Source organism: Erpetoichthys calabaricus, chromosome 9 (assembly GCF_900747795.2).
Source record: "Erpetoichthys calabaricus chromosome 9, fErpCal1.3, whole genome shotgun sequence".
NCBI lineage: Eukaryota > Metazoa > Chordata > Cladistia > Polypteriformes > Polypteridae > Erpetoichthys > Erpetoichthys calabaricus.
In genome coordinates, this window is record NC_041402.2 from 181617916 (window position 1) to 181638634 (window position 20719).

Sequence of the window (20719 nt, forward strand, 5' to 3'; positions counted from 1 at the left end):
TTCTTTATTTTAGTCTCTTGGACCGTAGACTATGAGATTTGGGCCCATGTAGTGTTGTTTTTGGCTTTACTGCAGAGATTTGGGATTCTTTCACTTTGATACGAGTTTGATTATTTGCTAGTATTGAGTGTTTTGTTTATCCTGAATTTATTTTTTTTATTTTCTTCTTAGATTCCTGATCTTTAAATTTTAAACCTTCTGTTTGTATTTTGTTTTGCTTCTCTTTTCCATTTTCTATTTATTTTGTTAATCAGTTGAATAAATTCATCTGAATTGCAACTAGCTGTGCATCTCAAATGGGTTTTAAATCCAATTAATCAACATAGAGGTCAGTGTTAACATTTGGCGAGCACCACGCAATGCCCATGTTTCTGTTATGGAATTCCTAAAAGCAGTGTTAATGTTTGTGATGCGCCATCTGTTGGAATGACAAATTTAATGCATTTTATTACTAAAAATGTTTACGATGCTCTTTCTCCGTCTGATACACCCATACGGACACCTTTATTAAGGTGGATTACGTTTCGCTGCATCACCACATTTTTGTGGTGCCTTCACTCCTCCTTTCGGCATTTGTTTTGTGGCATATCACAACAAGACCTCCCCAGACCCGGGCATTAGAACAGTTTTGACAAGTAGAAGCCATGCAGTCCTACAAAGCCCATCACTCCTGTTTGCCTGATTTGTCCAAAATAACAGTGACTTAAGTTTCTGAAGGCCCCCAGTGTACCTGCTTTGAATTGTTATTGTTGATCCACCTCCCCATAATTCACTCTGATGGACTTGATGGCCTAATATCTCTAGCTATGATATCACCTCCTGCCAGCAACAACTGCCACGAGTCTGATAATTTGATTTACAAAAAAACAGCACAAAACGTAACTGATATGTCACGTCCATCCGCCCACCTTTGTGCTACAGTGTTAGTACTCTACAGCAGACATCCCTTCAGGAAGCTCTGTTTAAACAACCTTGACAGCAGCACTTAGGATTCCAGTGCTGGTCTTAATGTTTGCACGCTTATTGATCCACGTCCAATCACAAGGGAGAATTACAGCAGCTGAGACAATGCAGACTGCCACAGTGTTCTGCCAGTTGGTGTTGACTGCCTTGTAAGACCACAGAAGACAATTACTGAGTCTCCAGGGATTGTTTTCTCATACAAAAAGAGTGGCGGTTTTCAATTTGGTAGTCTGGTAATAAAAAAACGCATCTCTTAATTTTTCAAATAAGCAGGCAGTTTAGAGTCCTCTCTCTGGGTGTCAGCAAGTTATTGGCATCGTCTTTGGAAAAATTGTGGCCCAATAGATTTACAAAGCCTATGTTCTGTCCTTCAGGTGTCCTGACATGTAGAAGATGCCGGGTAGGCCCAAAAGTGTTTGTGGTTGTCTGTGTCCATGACACCTGGCTGGTCAGGAGAAAGAAAAGGAGGGAGAGGGCCATTGGCATGGCTTACATATTGGGAGTTCTGTATGCTGGAGATTCTCTAAATTTTAAATTCACCAAATTGCATGTTGTTTTAGGATTTTGTGGTTAGTCTTCTTTCGGCTTCTCCTGTTAGGGGTCGCCACAGCAAATCATATTCTTCCATATCTTTCTGTCCTCTCCAACTTGTTCTGTCACACCCATCACCTGCATGTCTTCTCCCACCACATCCATAAACCTTCTCTTAGGCCTTCCTCTTTTCCTCTTCCCTGGCAACTCTAGCCTTAGCATCCTTCTCCCAATATACTCAGCTTCTCTCCTCTGCACATGTCCAAACCAACACAATCTCGCCTCTCTGACTTCATCTCCAAACTGTCCAACCTGAGCTGACCCTCTAAGGTCCTCATTTCTAATCCTGTCCATCCTTATCACACCAAATGCAAATCTTAACATCTTTAACTCTGCCACCTCCAGCTATGTCTCCTGCTATCTGGTTTGTGCCACCGTCTTCAGCCCATATAACACAACTTGTCTCACTATATAAATGTAATGAATTATTATTATTATTATTATTATTATACTGTCCTGTAGACCTTCCCTTTCACTCTTGCTGATACCTGTCTGTCACAAATCACTCCTGACATTCTTCTCCACCCACTTCACCCTGCCTGCACTCTCTTCTTCACCTCTCTTCCACAATCATTATTACTCTGCACTGTTGATCGCAAGTAGTTAAACTCGCCCACCTTCGCCAACTGTACTCCCTGCATCCTCACCATTCCACTGACGTCCCTCTCATTCACACACATGAATTCTGTCTTATTCCTACTGACCTTCATTCCCCTCCTCTCCCCTCATATCTCCACCTCTCCAGGGTCTCCTCAACTTGCTCCCTAGTATCGCTACAGATCACAATGTCATCAGCAAACATCATAGTCCATGGGGACTCAAGTCAAGTTTTACCCTCGACTTATACGTGGGTCATAACAAATTTCGTAATTTTTGGCTTAAAAATACACTCGACTTATCTGCGAGATCGACTAATACACGAGTATCTACGGTAGTTCTGAACTCCAAGACTGTGCATTCAAGAGGAATATAAAGGCGGCAACAATAATAAATGGCTTTGTAAATGTCAATAAAAATCATTATGTTAAATTAGTGCAATAGTATGCATTATAATAGAATGATAAAGTATGTGATAAATAATAAATCCTGTTTGCATGCTTATTGATTCTCGTCCAATCACACGGGCAGATTAGAGCGACCTGCTTCAGTATTCTGCCAGTCGGCGGCCCAGTAAAACCACAGAATGACCCCATTCACCTGATGGCTACAGACCAGTGCCACTTATGTCTCCTATCACAGAGACCTTTAAGAGGCAGACCCTGGAGTGAACAAGTCCTCCTGTGGTAGACCATCTGGGCCTACTGCAGTTTGCCTATCAACAACAACACCATTTATTTGTAGAGCTTGTTTTTCATGCATACAGTGTAGCTCAAAGTGCTTTACAAGATGAAATAAACAAGATTAGGCAATAATATTATATAGCATGAAACAAAAAAATGATAAGGTTGGATGGAAAGGAGGAGAGAAAAAAATCCCTCCAGTTAGGCTGGAGAAAAAAAACAAAATCTGCAGGGGGTTCCAAGGCCAAAAGACCACACAGCCCTCACTGGACGTTCTACCTGACATAAATGATCTCAGTCAGTCCTCATGGTTTTCAGACTCCCGCCATTCAATCCATAAACACGGGGGGCAGCATGGTGCCCTGATCAGGTGGTGCTGGCGCAGATCACCACCACAGAAGAACTGGAAATGACAGCAGAGAAAGTAGGGATTAGCAGGGAATTGCAGAACCCTGATGAAAATGATAATTCAGTGCCTGTATAGACTAACAGGGACACAATTGAAATGTAGCTGGTAATGGTTTTTAGCCGTTTTTTTTAATTGTTCTGCTGTATTAGCTTGGTGAATGTCTGTGGGTAAAGTATTCCAAATTGTAGGGGCATGACAGCAAAAGGCCGCCTCACCACTTCTTTTCAGGTTGGCTGTTGGAATTATAAGCAGACCCTCATTTGAAGATCTGAGGTTACGACTTGGAGTGTAAAGGGAGGCAGACATTCTAAAATATAGGATGGGGTGAGATTATTTATGGCTTTGTAAACCATTAGTAGTGTTTTAAAGTCGATTCTAAATCACGTGGGTAACCAATGTGTCAGACAAAGACTGGAGTAGAGGGTGCAGTTGTCTGTTTGCTCCACAATTTGTATTCTCACCTGGACAAAGCTGGCAGCACTGTAAGGATTGTGTTTTTTGATTTCTCCAGTGCCTTCGGTACCAGCCTGCCATTCCTGTTAAGGGGTCTCCTCAGAGATATGCAGGTGGATGAGCCTGTGTTGACCTGATAATGGACTCTCTGTCAGGGCAGACCCCAGTGTGTGAGACTCAAGGCCTGTGTGAGCAACACTGGAGCACCACAAGGAACAGAACTGTCTTCTTCTCTGCCTACCCTCTATACCTCTCACTTTAAATATAACAGCAGGTCATGTCAGTCAGAGAAATTCTGAGATGATTATGCACTTATGGGGTGTATTGATAAGGGGGATGAGACTGCATGATGATGATGATGAGATCAGACTGCAGTTTATGCGGCTGAAGGACTGTGTGAGCAACGCTGGAGCAGCACAAGGAATAGGCCTGTCTGCTCTTCTCTTCACTCTGTACACCTCAGACTATAAATATAACACCAGGACATGTCACTTACAGATATTCTCAGGTGATTCTGCACTTATGGGGTGTATTGATTAAGGAGATGAATGAAGAGAGGATTCAGGGGGAGAACTTTGTTTCTTGGCATACAGAAAATTGTCTGCTTCTTAACATCAGTGACTTTCGCCACACCAGAGAGCCTGTATTGCCAGTCACAGTTCAATGAGCGGATGTAGAGGTGGTGCCCTGCTAACAAGTACTTGGCGTTCCACATCAATGATGGGTTGGACTGGTCTCATAACAAAGAGGAACTACGTATATGAGAAAGGAACAGAGTAGGCTCGTCTTCCTGTAATGAGGACAGTGACATCCTTCACGTCTTCTTTAACTTTGTGTCGGCCAGTGTGGTGTGCTGGGCTGGTAATATCACTTCACGAGAAGCCCACCAAATCAAAAAAGTAATTAAAAGGGTCAGTTCAATTATAGGACGCACTCTGGACCCCCTGGAGGTTGTAGCCAAGGAGAGAATTAAAACAAAACTGAGGGTCACTATGAACAAAGCTGCACATCCTCTCTCTGACACAACGACATTGAGGAGTTTCAGCCATCAAATTATTCAACCGTCATGTTAAGAAACTGCGGGGTCTCCGTTATACTAACAGCAATACGCCTGTATAGCGCCTCACTGGGACTGCCAAGTTGGAAGTTTTTCTTTCTTTTTTTTATTTTCTTCCTTTTCAGACGATAGTTATATACGTATGTATTTAAAGAGCTTCTGTAAAAAGCCATATTTCTTCCCGAGGACAAATTAACATCTATCTGTCCGTCTATAACACCTTTTCGTAATGTTACTCTGTTCCTATATCACTCAGGAACAGCTGTGTATGATTTCATGGAAATTGGAGGATAATTGAAGGATAGCCCAACTTAGAATAAAACTTAAACCTGTATGGCACCATAACATGATGGTGGGAATGGCTTACTGAAACAGACTTCTGTTGTCAAGTATCAAGTCCCACCATTTTTAAAGCCGATTGGTTGAATCGGAGTGACAGGCAGCCCATGGCACCTTGGCATACAACAAGTGGCCATGATATTAACAGGATGCTTTAAAAAAAAATAGAGAATCTGTATTTACACCACGGATTCCTGTCATTCTGTCAAGTCATTCCTTCCATTTCAAACGCTGGCAGTTCCCTGTGAGTTTGTTTTGCAGTCAGAGATCTTCATTCAAACTGCTTCTGCCACAAGCAACTGTCACTTCATCAGACAAGTGTGAAATAAAATTTTCTGCAACGTTTTTTGTTTATTTAAAAGTAAAATCCCGGCGCAAAAGTATTAACTGCTGTCGACAGCTCATAGTGATGGTGTTGGCTCAACACAGAAGTGTAAATCGGTTGTAAGGCCTCCTTCTGCCTGCTGTTTTGTTCTGCCCCCTTCAGTCAATGGCAGTGCTGTTCAGCATTAGTCCTGCTTCAGCTATGCGGTAGGAGAGGCACTGAAAATAAAATAAATAAATAAATACTTGAGGGAGCCAACCAAGAGGTCTTCAGGTGTGCTTGTTGCCCTTGTGAAATCCTCTCTTTTAATGCTTCCAAGAGCTTAGATTGTATTTCTTTAAACTGTTGTTTTGTCAAGTTAGGACCTTTTTCTTGTTTTTGGAGTGATTTTGATATCTTTCCCAGAATCCTGTGCCTGCCTTCTTCTCTTTTGTTTTCGAGTTGCTTCTTGCATTATGGACGTCAGTAAGACCCACCGCTTCCACAGTTTTTGCATGGCCTCGGTCCCATGGGTTCTTTCAGGTCTGCCTTCCCACTTCTAGTGGCACTTTACAGGGCAGCTTCTCCTTTAGTAAAGGTGACACAGGGAGCTGTGTGGGCACACCTGGTCAATGTGTACACTGTGCTTTGTGTCTGTCAAAGAGTCCAGACACTGAGATCTAGTGCTCCTCTCTGTGGTCTTATTGATGGCCATTAGAGCAAAGAGTACACGTACATTCTTGGACACCAGTGAGTCCAGAGTTGATTCAGCACTGGGCTTATGCATGAAAGCCAATATGTGAAGGTGTAGTAACAGACTGTCTGCCACTCACACTTTGGGTGATGGCAATTGTACATGGACCACTGGATCCCAGAGCTGCTTTTTTTCCACTGGTGTGCTAAAAGAGTCCTCTGTCAGGCCCAGTGGCTAATCAATTCTCTATCTGTAAGGGCATCTGTTAGGTGGTCTCAACCTCCAGTGCTGTTCACCCAATTGAGTCACTCGCCTGTTTCCCTTATGGCTACGTGACATCCCTGAGACAGGAGCAACGACATGTGAACTCGAAGAGCCGTTCTTCAGAGTAGCGTGAAAGAAGGCTTTGTAAGAGACAGCCGGCAGCTCAACCCAGACAGAACGCCCCTGGAAGGATGGGGGAAGGCAGCTATTTGTGGACACTACCTCGCCCAAAACATAAGATGGCAGCTTCCCTGCAATGTAGCGGTGCCCCGAATTCACGTAGGGCATCCTGGGACTTGGAGTTCAGTTTCTCAGCCTGCTCTGTGCCGTTGGCACCACCAGGAGACGTAGCTGGGGGACGGGGGGAGTCATGCTTTACCCATAGCCCGGAAGTACTAGTGAGTTATGGGGACGGAAATCCAGAAGTACTTCCGGGTCGAGGACTATTTAAAGGACTTCTAAAGACCCAGCAGTCGAGCCTGAGTCAGGAGGAGGTGGACAACACTTGCTGGAAGCGGTGGAGGAGAGAATTGAGATGATTATTGTGCTTGGTGATTATTACTTGCCTGTGCTATTGTGGCTGTGGTGCTTTGAGGGCACTATTATTGAGAAGAAAACAATTAAATATCTTCTTGGTTCCATTACCTGGTGTCCTGACTGTCTGTCTGTGGGATTTAAAGGGGCAACAGCACCCCCTAGCGTTCACAGCTGCTATATAGCCCAGGCCTGAGTTCAGTTCCTACAACTGCAATCTCAGGGAGGATGAGTAATGGAGAAAAAAGGGGGCATTGCCCCGAGTACAAATATAATTTAGTTTTTCTATAGCGCCCTTCACTGACTGCAGGGGCTGAGCACTGTGAACAATTTTTAGCTAAAATACACGTATGTATTTAGTAATTAGTATCATCTATAACTGGTACACGTATAAATACAGATTTGTTAAAACACTCAGAGCACAAGGTAGAAAGTGATTAAACTAAATCAACAATATCTGTCCTTTAATTAATTGATGAACTGTGGCCAGTTGACAAAGGTAAAGATTAAAATTTGTAAAAGAGAAAGTCAAAAACAAAGTTACAGTCCTACTTGCTCCTGGATCTTCTACAGTGAAGTTTATGCTGGCCATCCAATCAAATGAGAGAATCTTTCCATGTGATGATTCCAACGCTCCTTTATCTGAGAGGACTGAGCCTGGCAGTAGAGCATTGGCACCAAGTTGCCACATCCAGATACCAAGAAGTGAAACAGAATAGAGGAGGAGGGTTGGTAACGGTTTTTAAATATTGTATCACTTAGAGTGTATTTCTGTACAGATGACTAACAGAGATGCAACATGAACAGCTAATCAGCAGCTCTATTCAGGGTATTCTAGAGAAAAGTTGTGGGTCTTCAGCCAGAATTTAAAAGCTAAAACTGAAGGGGGCATCTCTTATATTAGCAAGCAGACCTTTCCACAGCTTCAGGGCCCTGTAACTCAAACCTCAACCTCCCACTCTTACTTTACAACTCCTTGGAATCTTAAGTAGGGCGGCATGCTGAGATCTCAATGTGTGCTCTGATGTGTAGGTAAAGGTCAGGACCGTGTCGATTGTGTCACTCCCAGTATATCTGTGTGATAAATATGAACAGTTTCCCCACTCTGAAGCTACACTAATGCCACCCACAACAGGTGCATGGGCAGAGCCAAAACACTGGTTTCCTCCTCGCGGTGTTGTTTGTCCCTGCTGATCAGCTTCTCGTTATGACAACATTTATTTCTATTGCATGTTTTCAAACAAATTATGTAGCTCAAAGTGCTTTACAAGATGAAGAAAGAGAAAAAATATATAAAAATAAGATTAGTCAATACTAAGTAACAAAGAATAAAGTAAGGTCTGATGGCCAGGGGGACAGAAAAGAGGGCTAGAGAAAAAAAAAACAAAATCTGCAGGGGTTCCAAGGCCATGAGACCACCCAGCTCCTACTAGGCATTTTACCTAACATCAATGATCTCAATCAGTCCTCATGGTCTTTAGGGTTCTCATTGAAGAACTTGATGATGATGACGGTCATTTGGACCTCTGGCCTTCAATCCATCAATGTAGGGACTGCAAGGTGCCCTGATCAGGTGGTGATGGTGCAGATCACCGCCACAGAAAACTGAAAAAAGAACAGCAGAGAAAGTAGGGGATGTACTGCGGAGATATGATAAAAATGATAATTAAATGCATACACGGAATGAAGCTTTAAGAAAGCCATGTTACAATAATGAGTTTTTAGCAGTTTTTTTTTAAAGTGCTCAACTGTATTAGCCTGGTGAATTTCTATCGGTAAGCTATTCCAGATTTTTGGTGCATAATAGCAGAAGGCCGCCTCACCACTTCTTTTACGTTTAGCTCTTGGAGTTGTAAGCAGACCCTCATTTGAAGATCTAAGGTTACAATTTGGAGTGTAAGGTGAGAGGCATTCTGAGATATAGGATGGAGCAGATTATTGAAGGCTTTGTAAACCATTAGCAGTATTTTAAAATCAATTCTAAAGGACACAGGTAACAAGTGTAATGACGCTAAGACTGGTGTGATGTGCTTGGATTTTTTTTCCTAGTTAAGATTCTGGCATCTGAATGCGTTGATGTTTTTCTTAGGTGGTCCTGAGAGGAGTGTGTTACAGTAATCTAGTTTAGTAAAAATAAAAGCGTGAACTCACTTTTCAGCATCTTGCAAAGTTATAAGGGCTATATTTTTTGCTATATTTCTTAAGTGAAAAAATGCTGTCCTGGTGATCTCATTAATATGTGACTTAAAATTATATTAAAGGTACACACTTTATGAGAGCAGAGTTTATATTCCACCTTTCTGGGATTCTCAAAATTCCTGATTTTTCACGTCTGTTTAATTCATCATTAATGCATGAAGAGTTGATCTTCCATATTTAGTTTGTGCTGTTTGAATGCAAATATAGCAGCATGACTTGCCCTTTCATCCAGTGATAATCTGTCTTGTTTCACATTCTTTTTTTTTTTTTGTGTGTGTGATTATTTCTGTGATTCCTGATAATCTCTCCTGCTTTACATTTGACAATCTGTGTGGCACACTGAGCCAACTGATGGAGCTGAACTGAAATGATGTGGCATTGAAGTCTGGCCAGAGTTGTTCTCTTCCCTTTCCTGCATTGGCTTTAAGTGGTGCTGACCCTCTAGAAGCCCCCAGCACACTGGCTCTGCTCAGCCCCTCTGCCAGCATCTGTGTGCTGTTCTGCTCGGTCGCCTTCTTTATAAAAGATCTGACTTGTGGCTGTCTCAAAGCTTCTGATCCTGGATCAGCCAAAGTTGGGGGTGTTTGAATAAGTGAATGTTGCTTTCTTGTGAATGTCCTGTACTTGATCTGCTTCTTCCTTCCTTTTCTCGTTTGGTTTGCAGACAGACAGACAGACAGACAGACAAAGCAAATTCTTACCTATTGACATGTAAGCGTGTTTGCTCACTTTCATTTGCAGTGACTCCTTTTTCACATGTAACTCTCATTTGTAGCACTTTCCCACTGTGTCAGTTTTTATTTTTATCTCACCCAGATCTTGCCGCGACAAGCAGCTTCTTAATCCTCCAGCTGTAATCTCAGTGCTTCAAGTGCAGCTTCCTTGGACTGCAAAGAAAATGCAACACATGACAAATATTCTAAAGTGTTTGAAAAGAAAATCTATTGAGAGAGAAAGATAGATAAATAGATAGATAGGAATGGCACTATATGATTGATAGATAGATAGACAGACAGATAGGAATGGCACTATATGATTGATAGATAGATAGACAGATAGGAATGGCACTATATGATTGATTGATAGATAGACAGATAGGAATGGCACTATATGATTGATAGATAGATAGATAGGAATGGCACTATATGATTGATAGATAGATAGGAATGGCACTGTATGATAGATAGATAGATAGATAGATAGATAGATAGATAGATAGATAGATAGATAGATAGATAGGAATGGCACTATATGATTGATAGATAGACAGATAGGAATGGCACTATATGATAGATAGATAGACAGATAGATAGACAGATAGGAATGGCACTATATGATTGATAGACAGATAGGAATGGCACTATATGATTGATAGATAGATAGACAGATAGGAATGGCACTATATGATTGATAGATAGACAGATAGGAATGGCACTATACAATTGATAGACAGAGAGACAGATTGAAATGGTACTATATAATTAATATATAGATAGAAAGAGACAGACAGACAGACAGATATAAAATGCTACAGGTTGTGTGTTTGTCACACAAAAACCTGCAAAACCCAGGCCCTTGAACCTTGATGTTGGTCTGAATCAAGAGCTTATAACGGGATACGTGTAACACAACCCTAGAATTGGGGGAACCTTGGCCAAGTAATCGGGCTTTGGGGTCCTTCTCATGGCAAGTGTTGGTGCAGGCACGTGATGTTGCTGACAGGGAAAGAACAGAGGCACAGGCGTGTGGCATTGATGACCGTGGAGCACACTGCACAAACAGATTTGATTGTTTTCATGGCAAATGCAATGTCATACGTGACCAAAGGATTTTAGGGGTGGGCTTCCTCTGCCACATTTGTGAACTTTGGGTCCTTCGCACGGTGGTATGGCTATCAAGAGAAGGATGGTGGTGGCACAGCCCCACTGATCACCATGACAAAGGTGGTGGCATCCATGGCAGAGTGCTTTGGGGTGTTGTATTTTGTGAATGAACCACCTTTCTTCGAGGACTGAGCTCCGAGTGTTTCCTACTAATATATAAAGGGGTGGCATTTTCCTACTGCTGCCTTGACACACACAGGAAGAGTTGTGCGAGCTTCCTTAATGTAGTTTTCGTGTTCTCCCCACGTCACTGGTGGTTTGCCCAAGGCCAGATTAGTACCCCCACAGTCCCTTGGTTAATTATCTCCTAAACAGTGAGTTGATCGTACTTTGAACAGTACAGCACATGGACATCGGGTCGGTTAATGCAGGGTGGTATTCCTTATTCTTGATTTCTGGGCGAGGTTCAATCACTTCGTCACCCTTTGGTCTTTTGGACTCACTGATTCTCCATTATTTCATTTGGGATAATTGTTGCCCATACCCAGAATGCCTTGATGGTAGATGTGCCCCTGGGTTTGCCAATGCCAGCTTGGCCCCCTGGCATGTTGGCTGTAGGTGTTCTCGACTAGAGGGGAAGCAAAAGTTTGGACTCGGCCTCAGACATGGAAGGTGATTCATAGAAAGCATAACTTCTTTGCCTTTTATTTGGGAACGGATATATTGTGAAATATGGCCTGTAAAACTAAAGTGGTCGATTTACTTGTGTCAGAGTATTTTATATGTTTTATCTTTTATTATTTTTGTTTTTTTTTTCTTTTTCAGCTGCAATCATCCTGGCCAAGCTAAAGCTTTTCAGACATTACTATGTTATGGTAAGTAACTGATGAGGTAGACGGCAGCCAACACCTCACCACATTCTCCTGTTTTTTGTTAACATGTCTTTTTTTAAATTTGTAATTCTTATTTGTGATAGTTTAGTCTGTCACTGTCTCTCTAACAGATTAGTAAAGACTAAATTTAAACTTTAGAAAAGTCACAATCAATAAAAAGGATGGATTTTCAGTTTAGTTTAAGGGCAAGGGTCCCCCAAATTATGAACAACTGCTTTATAAAATTTGTTGACTGTGAAGAAAGTCCTGTAGTATCCTTCGGCATTTAATGAACCACAATGAAACGGATTTTTCATTTTTTTGGAAATACCAAGTCTGGAACAATTATCAACCCTCAATGCCAGCAGTGAAACTGGGTTGTCTCCACCATCATTCAGAGTGTACCTCCTGAGTCGGCTGTTCTCACGGCAGACCCCTCGGTTCAGTCGGCTTGTCACACTTGTTGCTCCCGTGTCTTATCGTGAGCTTTGTAAAGCCAAAAAGGATCAAAACTGTTGGAAAAAAAGCCAAAGGCCCTTGTTTTGAATTGTGAAACTTTGTATTGATGAAGCTTCCATTAAACGGCATTATGTATTTTAAAAAAGGGGGATTTATCTTTTAGGACTTGTTTTAATGACTAGTGTTATCATTGATCTAATTTTTCTCTTTTCATGTCATTTATTGTTATTTGAGCAAAAATGGGAGTCATTTTTTGAAGCTAGAGAAAGCTTAAACATGTTTTTCCAACTAAAAAATAATTATTTGTTTGTGCTACAAATTCCCCTACAAATTGGTTTTCAGGAATGGATTACCTTGACAAAGTGGGGGTAACGAGTAATAACAGATCATTCGGTAAAATAACATCGTATAGTGAACCTCAGTGTGTGTCATAAAAGTACGACATTCAACACCCGTCCCTGTTAGCCGATTGTGACGCACGTGGCGTCTGCTGCTGAACGTGTTTATTCAGACTGTATCAACGAGAACAGTTTGAACCACAAATGGCCGAGGCTTTAATCCAGATTTGGTGGGCATACTGTACGTCTTTTCAGCTGATAACCATTGGATTCATTGTCACTTCTAGCAGACGAGACAAATGGCCTGTGTGGCTTTGCTACTGCAGCAGACAGTCATCTGGCAAGTGAGGACATTCTCTGTCGTGTGACACTAAAGGTTATTCTTTGCTTAGACATGAGGGTCGGGGGTCCATCAATATTGCTTGTTTAATGCGGGTCCAAACCATATTGTCTGAAGTTTATGTAATTCTTGAGTGCTGTACCTGCACATCGTAACCTGTGGACACGAGTGAGGACTGAGAGGGGATGAGGCGTGGAGGGCTTGGATGCCAAAACAGTGGATGAACACTTCCAGAATGTAGAGGGGCACATTTAATTACTTAGCTCAACATTTTCCCACAAGACCTTCTCAGAGTGGGTGGCACATTGATGTAAAGGTAGAGCTGCTGCTTCACAACATGGAGACCGGAGTTTGCTGCCTGGGTGGCCCCAGTGTGGAGTTTACATGGCCAACCAGTGTTCTTGAGGATATTCTCCAAGTGTCCCATTTTCTGGTTAGGTAATTTGGTGTTGCTAAATTGGCCCGTGTGTGTGTTCACACTGAGATCGTCAGGTGCCCTGTTTGTGTTTTGTTTTGATGGGGTCCTATGGTGGCCCTGTTTCACCTTATATACTCTTCATTATGTAGACTTTACCAAAAGGCCTCAAATCTGATACACCTACCCTTTGTGGTCAGTTCCTTTACTTGAGCACTTTCTTCACTCTTCTCTTCTTTATCTGTAACCTCAGGCAAATTAGATTAAATGGAAGAACAAGCAGAAGAAGAAGAAGCTACACATTTAATTCATTTTTGTATTTTAGATAATATGCCCAAATTAAAAGAAAAAAATGAGTTTAATACTAGAATCCCTGAAGCCTACAGAAAAACTTGGAATCCCGGGCCACCTTAAATTCCCCCGCACCCCTCCATTAGCGTCTTTTGTTTTGCAAATGCGTCGATCGGTACAAGCAGCCTGCTATCCCACCAGTATCCCAAAACTGCCGCAGACCTCTTGCTGCATCCAAACGGTGCCATCTTTCGCCGTTACGCCTGGTGCAGCTGCGTTGTTCTTATATGTGAGTGGACGTTTCTTGCAGGAAGGGCTTCTGTTCTCTTTCTCTGATGTAGAGCCCTCATCCTCATCTGACTTAACCTCTGTTACAGCACATCTTTATTTGAAAACAGCAGTGTCAGATCGGGGGGAGCATGAATGCGACTGAGAGAATAAAACTGAATTAAAAAAATGCTACCCTTTACAAGTACCATAAATTTACAGCAGCTGTTACAGACTCAAATCAAATGTATGTTTTTATTCTATAATAGTAACAATAAGAGAAGCTCACAACTCAAAACATTTATTTTGGGACTCGACAAGGCTCAAACCCTGTGACCTCTTGATTATAAGTCAGCAGTTCTTACCGCTGCACCACCCAAGTGGTTGTGTTGTACCCTAACCCAATTTCTTTTTCTTCGTTTATGTCCTTGAATAAAAGCGCACCTGTTTTGTTATACTTGTACCTTTTGTGAAAGTGTTGATTTGATATTTGGACTTCACACATTATACACTTTATGTCTACATCCTTATTACTAAAACATGAAAAGCATTTCTGTTTTAGTTATGTGTTCAACAATTCCTTCCTCAAATTTCCTGTCATCCTATACTTACACAGATGGTTGTAGACACGGAACACACATGAAAAGTATGTATTCCAAATGAGGATATATAATTTACCCAATACAACTCCAGGCACCTCACACCCAGATAAACAGACTTGAGCTGCGACGGTGGAGTGGGAGAGCAGGCTGCTTGTGCTGATCAACACATCTGCAAAACAAAAGACGTTGATGGAGAGGTGCGAAGGAAATTAAGGTGGGCCGGGATTACGAGTTTTTTCATAGGCTTCAGGGATTCTAGTGTTAACAAACAAATACCATTACAGCCCATAGGTGGCTTTCAGTCTTATGTTCTGCCCAGCATGGTCTTTACTACCATATGGCCTTTGAGTGGAGTATTGAAACAGGTCTTGGTATGGCTGAAGGGACGTCTTCACCATTCAGAAATGGTAATTTAGAGTGGTGGTCTTCACATCGTGGCCAGATGGAGAGAGAGAAAGGTGTGGTGACCCACCTCTCCCATTCTAATCACAAATCATGGGGGCGTCATTGTACAGAATGCACCCCCCCCACCCCACCCCCCATTCAAGATCAATAATAAACGGCCATACCTTCAGACCAATGGGTGCACAGACTGCTTTATCACACCTGCCCTCAAGGCTAGACAGTTCTGGGGGGCAGGTCCTGCACGGAATCCCCCCATGCCAGATGATTCAAGGCATGCCCAACCCCCTCCAATAAATTATACTTTCAAAGCCGCACTTAACAAAAGGCAATGGCTTTCCTGCAGCTTTGGGGGAAGGAGATTACTGTGGCGTATTTGAAGAAAGCCACTTTGTTCTTTAAGTCACTATTAATTCTTTAATGACAATTTAGAAACAAATTTCCAAAATATTAATTTACCTCCATAACACTGGCGCTGTGCCCGCCTTGTGCCCAATGGCTCCTGAGATGAGACTCCAGCTAGCTCGTGGAAGATGGGTGGATGGACGGACTCTCACAGACAGATCTCCTCTTGAGAGTCAAGATGTGTCGTCTCCATCAGAAAACACACCGAAGCTGAGCTGTCCTGGTTGGCAGCTGATGCTGTCAGTGCTTAGCCAATCTGTAAACTTGTGCAGCTTCCTATGGCACACGGAGTTGGTACTCTGATCCATCTCGATTTTCAGTGAAGAGATTTGATGAAGATTGCAAAACAAGTGGAGTAAAACTAGTTGTGGAGTCTTGATGTCCAGAAAATGTTGATTCAGGTGCTTAGATGAAGGTCACATTGTTGTCTCATTCTGTATGTCTGCATCATATTTATTACCTACCATACATGTAAGTGATGTAAGCATGAGGTGATATGTTGTGATCTGTTTTTGTTTCTGGAGTTTTGTGGGTAACTGTTACTGACCACCTCAAAGACATGGTGGGTATGAAGATGGCTCAATTGAATTTAACCTTTCTTTTTCGTTACGGACTGTGGCAGTTGAAACAAACTGGCCTGTCGTGTTCTTGAATTGAAGACTGTTTTTTGTCTTGAATACATAACTTGCTAGACGAACTTTTTCTGATCTTCATATATACTAGGGGGCACTGCCACCTGCTCGCTTCGCTCGCCAACCCCCAGGTATGGGTAACCGGATGTACAATTTAAAGCGATTGTTATTTTCATTGGAACTGTTACATATGCATAATAGACCTAACTATTTTACATTACAGCAAGTAATTAATCATAGTTCAAAATAGTAAAACGTAATAAATTGAAAGAAATTTATTTTTAATGTTGCGTTAAGAGGTGTTCATTGAGTTAAATGTTTTCTTTCTGTCTGGCTTTGAAATTAACATGCAAATACTTTTTAAACTTACACTTTTACTGTTACACTTCAGTAAAAACAATATTTGGAAGTAAGTTTTCGTCAATATCGCATTGAATTTTGATTCCGTGTTTGGATATCGTGACAACGCAACGTATAACTGTCCATGAGTGAATATTGTTTCTTTCTCTCTAATAAATAAAGCGACTTTTTACATTACAGCGAGTTATTAACCATAGTAAAAAATAGTAAAGCGTAATAAAATGAAAGAAAATTATGTTTCATGTTGCGTTAGAGGTATTCATTGAGTTATATGTTTTCATTCTGTTTGGCTTTGAAATTAACACGCAAATACTTTTTAAACTTATACTTTTACTGTAACACTTAAGTAAAAACGTACGTCAAACAACAAATCTTTTAATTCTCACGGAGAGGCCTCTTCATTGAGAAGAAACACTGCTTTTCCCTGATGGCAACACTAATTAGACGATCTACAAGTCTATGACTTAAACTTTTAAAGCTGAACAATATCTACAGTTATTTCACTGAGTAATAATTTCAATTTGTTAGCAGTAATGCGATCTTATACTATCAGTTTTTTGAAAGTTTCAAATTTTAGTACTTTTGTAATCTCTAACCTGTTTTTGAACCTCTTTACGACGTTCTACTTTGTCTTCTACTCTTTGTCTTTTATTTCCATCCCCGTTATGTTTTCAGTTCCACTTGGTCCGGGCTCATTATTACTTTCCTTATTTTCTGAAGTTTGCACTTAGATTATTATTGTTCTTTTTTGAATTCTTTTCTCTCCAACGCTTTTGGGCCTCTTTTTGATGCGCTGCCTTTTCTTCTTCGCTTAGTCGTTGACGTGTCATCTAGAACGTATAGAATTACAGTAATCCCTCCTCCATCGCGGGGGTTGCGTTCCAGAGCCACCCGCGAAATAAGAAACCATATGTTTATATGGTTATTTGTATATTGTCATGCCTGGGTCACAGATTTGCGCAGAAACACAGGAGGTTGTAGAGAGACAGGAACGTTATTCAAACACTGCAAACAAACATTTGTCTCTTTTTCAAAAGTTTAAACTGTGCTCCATGACAAGACAGAGAGGACAGTTCCATCTCACAATTAAAAGAATGCAAACATATCTTCCTCTTCAAAGGAGTGCGCATCAGGAGCAGAGAATGTCAGAAAGAGAGAGGAAAGCAAACAAATCAATAGGGCTGTTTGGCTTTTAAGTATGCGAAGCACCGCGGCACAAAGCTGTTGAAGGCGGCAGCTCACACCCCCTCCGTCAGGAGCAGAGAGAGAGAGACAGAGAAAAAACAAACAATCAAAAATCAATACGTGCCCTTCGAGCTTTTAAGTATGCGAAGCACCGTGCAACATGTCACTTCACGAAGCAGCTGCACAGAAGGTAGCAACGTGAAGATAATCTTTCAGCATTTTTAGACGAGGGTCCGTATCGTCTAGGTGTGCGAACAGCCCCCCTGCTCAATCCCCCTACGTCAGGATCAGAGAAAGTCAGAGCGAGAGAGAGAGAGAGAGAAAAGTAAGTTGGGTAGCTTCTCAGCCATCTGCCAATAGTGTCCCTTGTATGAAATCAACTGGGCAAACCAACTTGAGGAAGCATGTACCAGAAATTAAAAGACCCATTGTCCGCAGAAATCCGCGAACCAGCAAAAAATCCGCGATATATATTTAAATATGCTTACATATAAAATCCGCGATAGAGTGAAGCCGCAAAAGGCGAAGCGCGATATAGCGAGGGATTACTGTATTGTCCAGAAATTAACTATTACAAATGAAACGAATAGACTATGTATAACAATATTATTCTGAAAAGCTTCTTTAAAGGTTGAAACGGAGGACTTTTCATAAACAACTTAAAATGAGAAAAACGTAGTAATTTGTAAGACCTGAGAGCACAGGAAGTGTGTCTGACAAAAGCATTCACACAAATGAGAGGTAATTGGACCATGTGCGTCGTTGAATACGGTTGCGGAACTTGAAAAAAATCACATAGCAAAAGTGTCATCTTGCAGGACTTGAAATTATCTCTTAGAAAAGTCTCGTCCCAGGTTTTCCTTTTATAATATATAATTTATTTTTGTGCTCTCTAGGTGTAGGTAATCAAATATGAGCCATCCCATCCTCCATCAGTACAGAGTAGTGCACAAGGCAGGAATTGGACCTGGGCTCAGATGCCAGTCTTTGTCATGAATCTTCCTGATTCACACTCCTCCACTCATTCTCTAAACTACATTAGTTTTAGACTCGCCTGTAACCCCTCTGGCCCGTTTTTTTCCAATGTGGGAGGAAACTGAAGCCCCTTAGAGATGCAAATGAGAACGCATGGAGCCTTCTCGTCAGACATCCCACCTGGGAGTCCAAGACCATTTAAGTAAAAGACGTCAACACTGAAGCAGCTTTTTTTTTTAAACGTCACAAGGATTCCTTTAGTTCTAATCTCTGCTTGCTGCTTCTACCCCCCTCTCCACCGCGCGCACCCCCCCACTCCTGGTTGCCTTCATTCAGCTTTCACAAATCCGCAGTTTACTGCAGTTTGGCGTTGTGGTGGTACACCATAAATCAAGCATGCATTTCATTACCCAGAGGCTGGCTTGAAATTACCCTTGGGCATTGCAGTGTCCTTGTCTCATGGCTTTCTATACTTGTAAACCTTATTTTTAAAAAATGCTTTTTTTTTTTTTTTACCATTTTGATTTACAATCTTGTAGTACAAGAAGAGGTGCCAGTTATTTGCCCTGTGTCCCCTCGGCTTCATAGATATTCTGTCTTGATTCTGGCCAGTATACAAATTCCGATCAGACATTGTGGTAGCATTTGTGTGTACAGAGAGCGCAATCAATGCATTTCTATTTAAATCCATTTACAGCTGTATGAGTGCAGAAACGGTCGGGGGCCCACCCTCCAGCAGATTATTCCTCTGTGCCGTGCTGCTCTGATTGCCGAGCGTGGGCTTCGCTGTGACCCCACACGCACACTGCTGCATATATCAGTGACACTGTGTAGGACTGACTGCTTAACGTCTGCCCGAAGCTACTCGACTTCCTCCTACTTGCACCGAAGATTCATAACTCCGCCAACTAGAGTGTGAGCTGTCAAAGAGACGGCGGCAGTCGCTGCAACGCTTCGCACGCTTGACTGAAATTAAGCTTTTAGTTTTCAGCACTTCCACCCACCCTGCGTTAATGGGGTAAAGCATTTGCGTTCATCAACATGCAGGGGAGCTTGATGGAGTGACGTTAATGCAAAGACGAGCCGTTTAACCATAAAGAATGAGCGCAGTGAAATTGCAGGTTACATCTTTAGCTATGCCTGCTTGTTGCTGACTTTATAAAAAGAGAGAGGACTTCCATGGGCCAGTACGGCTTTAAGGGGTCTAAGGCTTACTGTCCTGCCTTTATTGTTTTGCACCCTGTTGATTTTACATATAATCTGCATATTGATTGCTAGCTGTCCTCTGCAGCTCCACCCGTGTAGTAGTGAAACAGAGCAAACTTTAAAAATCAAACAAACGGGTATCGCTAGCTAAGCAGAGGCAAAACATGGCGAGAGGCAGAGCGACTCAAACGGAGGTTGGCACTTGAGTGAGGAGGGCCCTGCCCGGCTCCCCACTCCTGATGTCACACTTCCTCCTCCCCTCTGCCTGCAGCCTCTGTCTCGGATTAGCACAAATATATCGCTCCTGCAAGTCAAAAATCACCTCACATGTGGTATTGCAGTGGTAGTGCTGCTGCTTTGCAGTAAGGAGATTGTGGGTTCGCATCCTGGGTCCTCCCTCTGTGGAGAGCACTTTGAGTAGTGAGAAAAGCGCTATATAAATGTAAAGGATTATTATTAAAAAATCAAGAGGAATGTTCAAGGAAATTGTGGAAAAAAGCCCGCTCTAAATCCGTTAAGTAGTTCTCTCGTGAAAGCAGACAGATGTTGGGTTTTATTTATATAGAGATGTGGCGGATATCTTGTTGACGGGCTAGGTGTGGAGGTTCCAAACCCTGGACGGGCCCTAGTAACACAGTCCAACACTTGGTGTCTTGGTGTTTAGGCCTGTTCCTGGGGTTATTTGGGGCACCAATTCAGAAAATTGCATTGGAGAGACCACATCAGCTCTAGTTTCGTTACCAAAGACAACAACTTAATATTCTGCATTGACATCGGAAACCTTCTTAAGAAAATTGGCCTCTCAGAATTTAACCCAAGTGAGTGGCGTCTTTTCATCGACTGTTCAAAATTCAGTTTGAAATATGCTCTTTTAAATAACGGCAACAAATATGGTTCTATTCCAATTGGTCACTCCGTCAGGAAGAACAAAGAGTACAAGGCCATCTCTTTAGTCTTGGGAAAGATAAATTACCAACAACATCAACGGGTGATTAGTGTAGACTTGAAGATGGTTCATTTTCTTCTTGGTCATCAAAGTGGTTACACAAAGTATCCTTGC

General features: G+C 42.0%; 1 protein-coding gene across 1 annotated transcript in view; it reads left to right on the top strand.

Annotated features, from left to right (window-relative positions):
* gpr107 (G protein-coupled receptor 107) overlaps positions 1-20719 on the top strand; it is a 194725-nt gene that overhangs the window by 119558 nt on the left and 54448 nt on the right. Inside the window, exon 15 of the mRNA XM_028808533.2 lies at positions 11736-11785. Coding sequence (XP_028664366.1) covers positions 11736-11785 — 50 coding nt within the window. The remainder of the gene's footprint in view (positions 1-11735; positions 11786-20719) is intronic.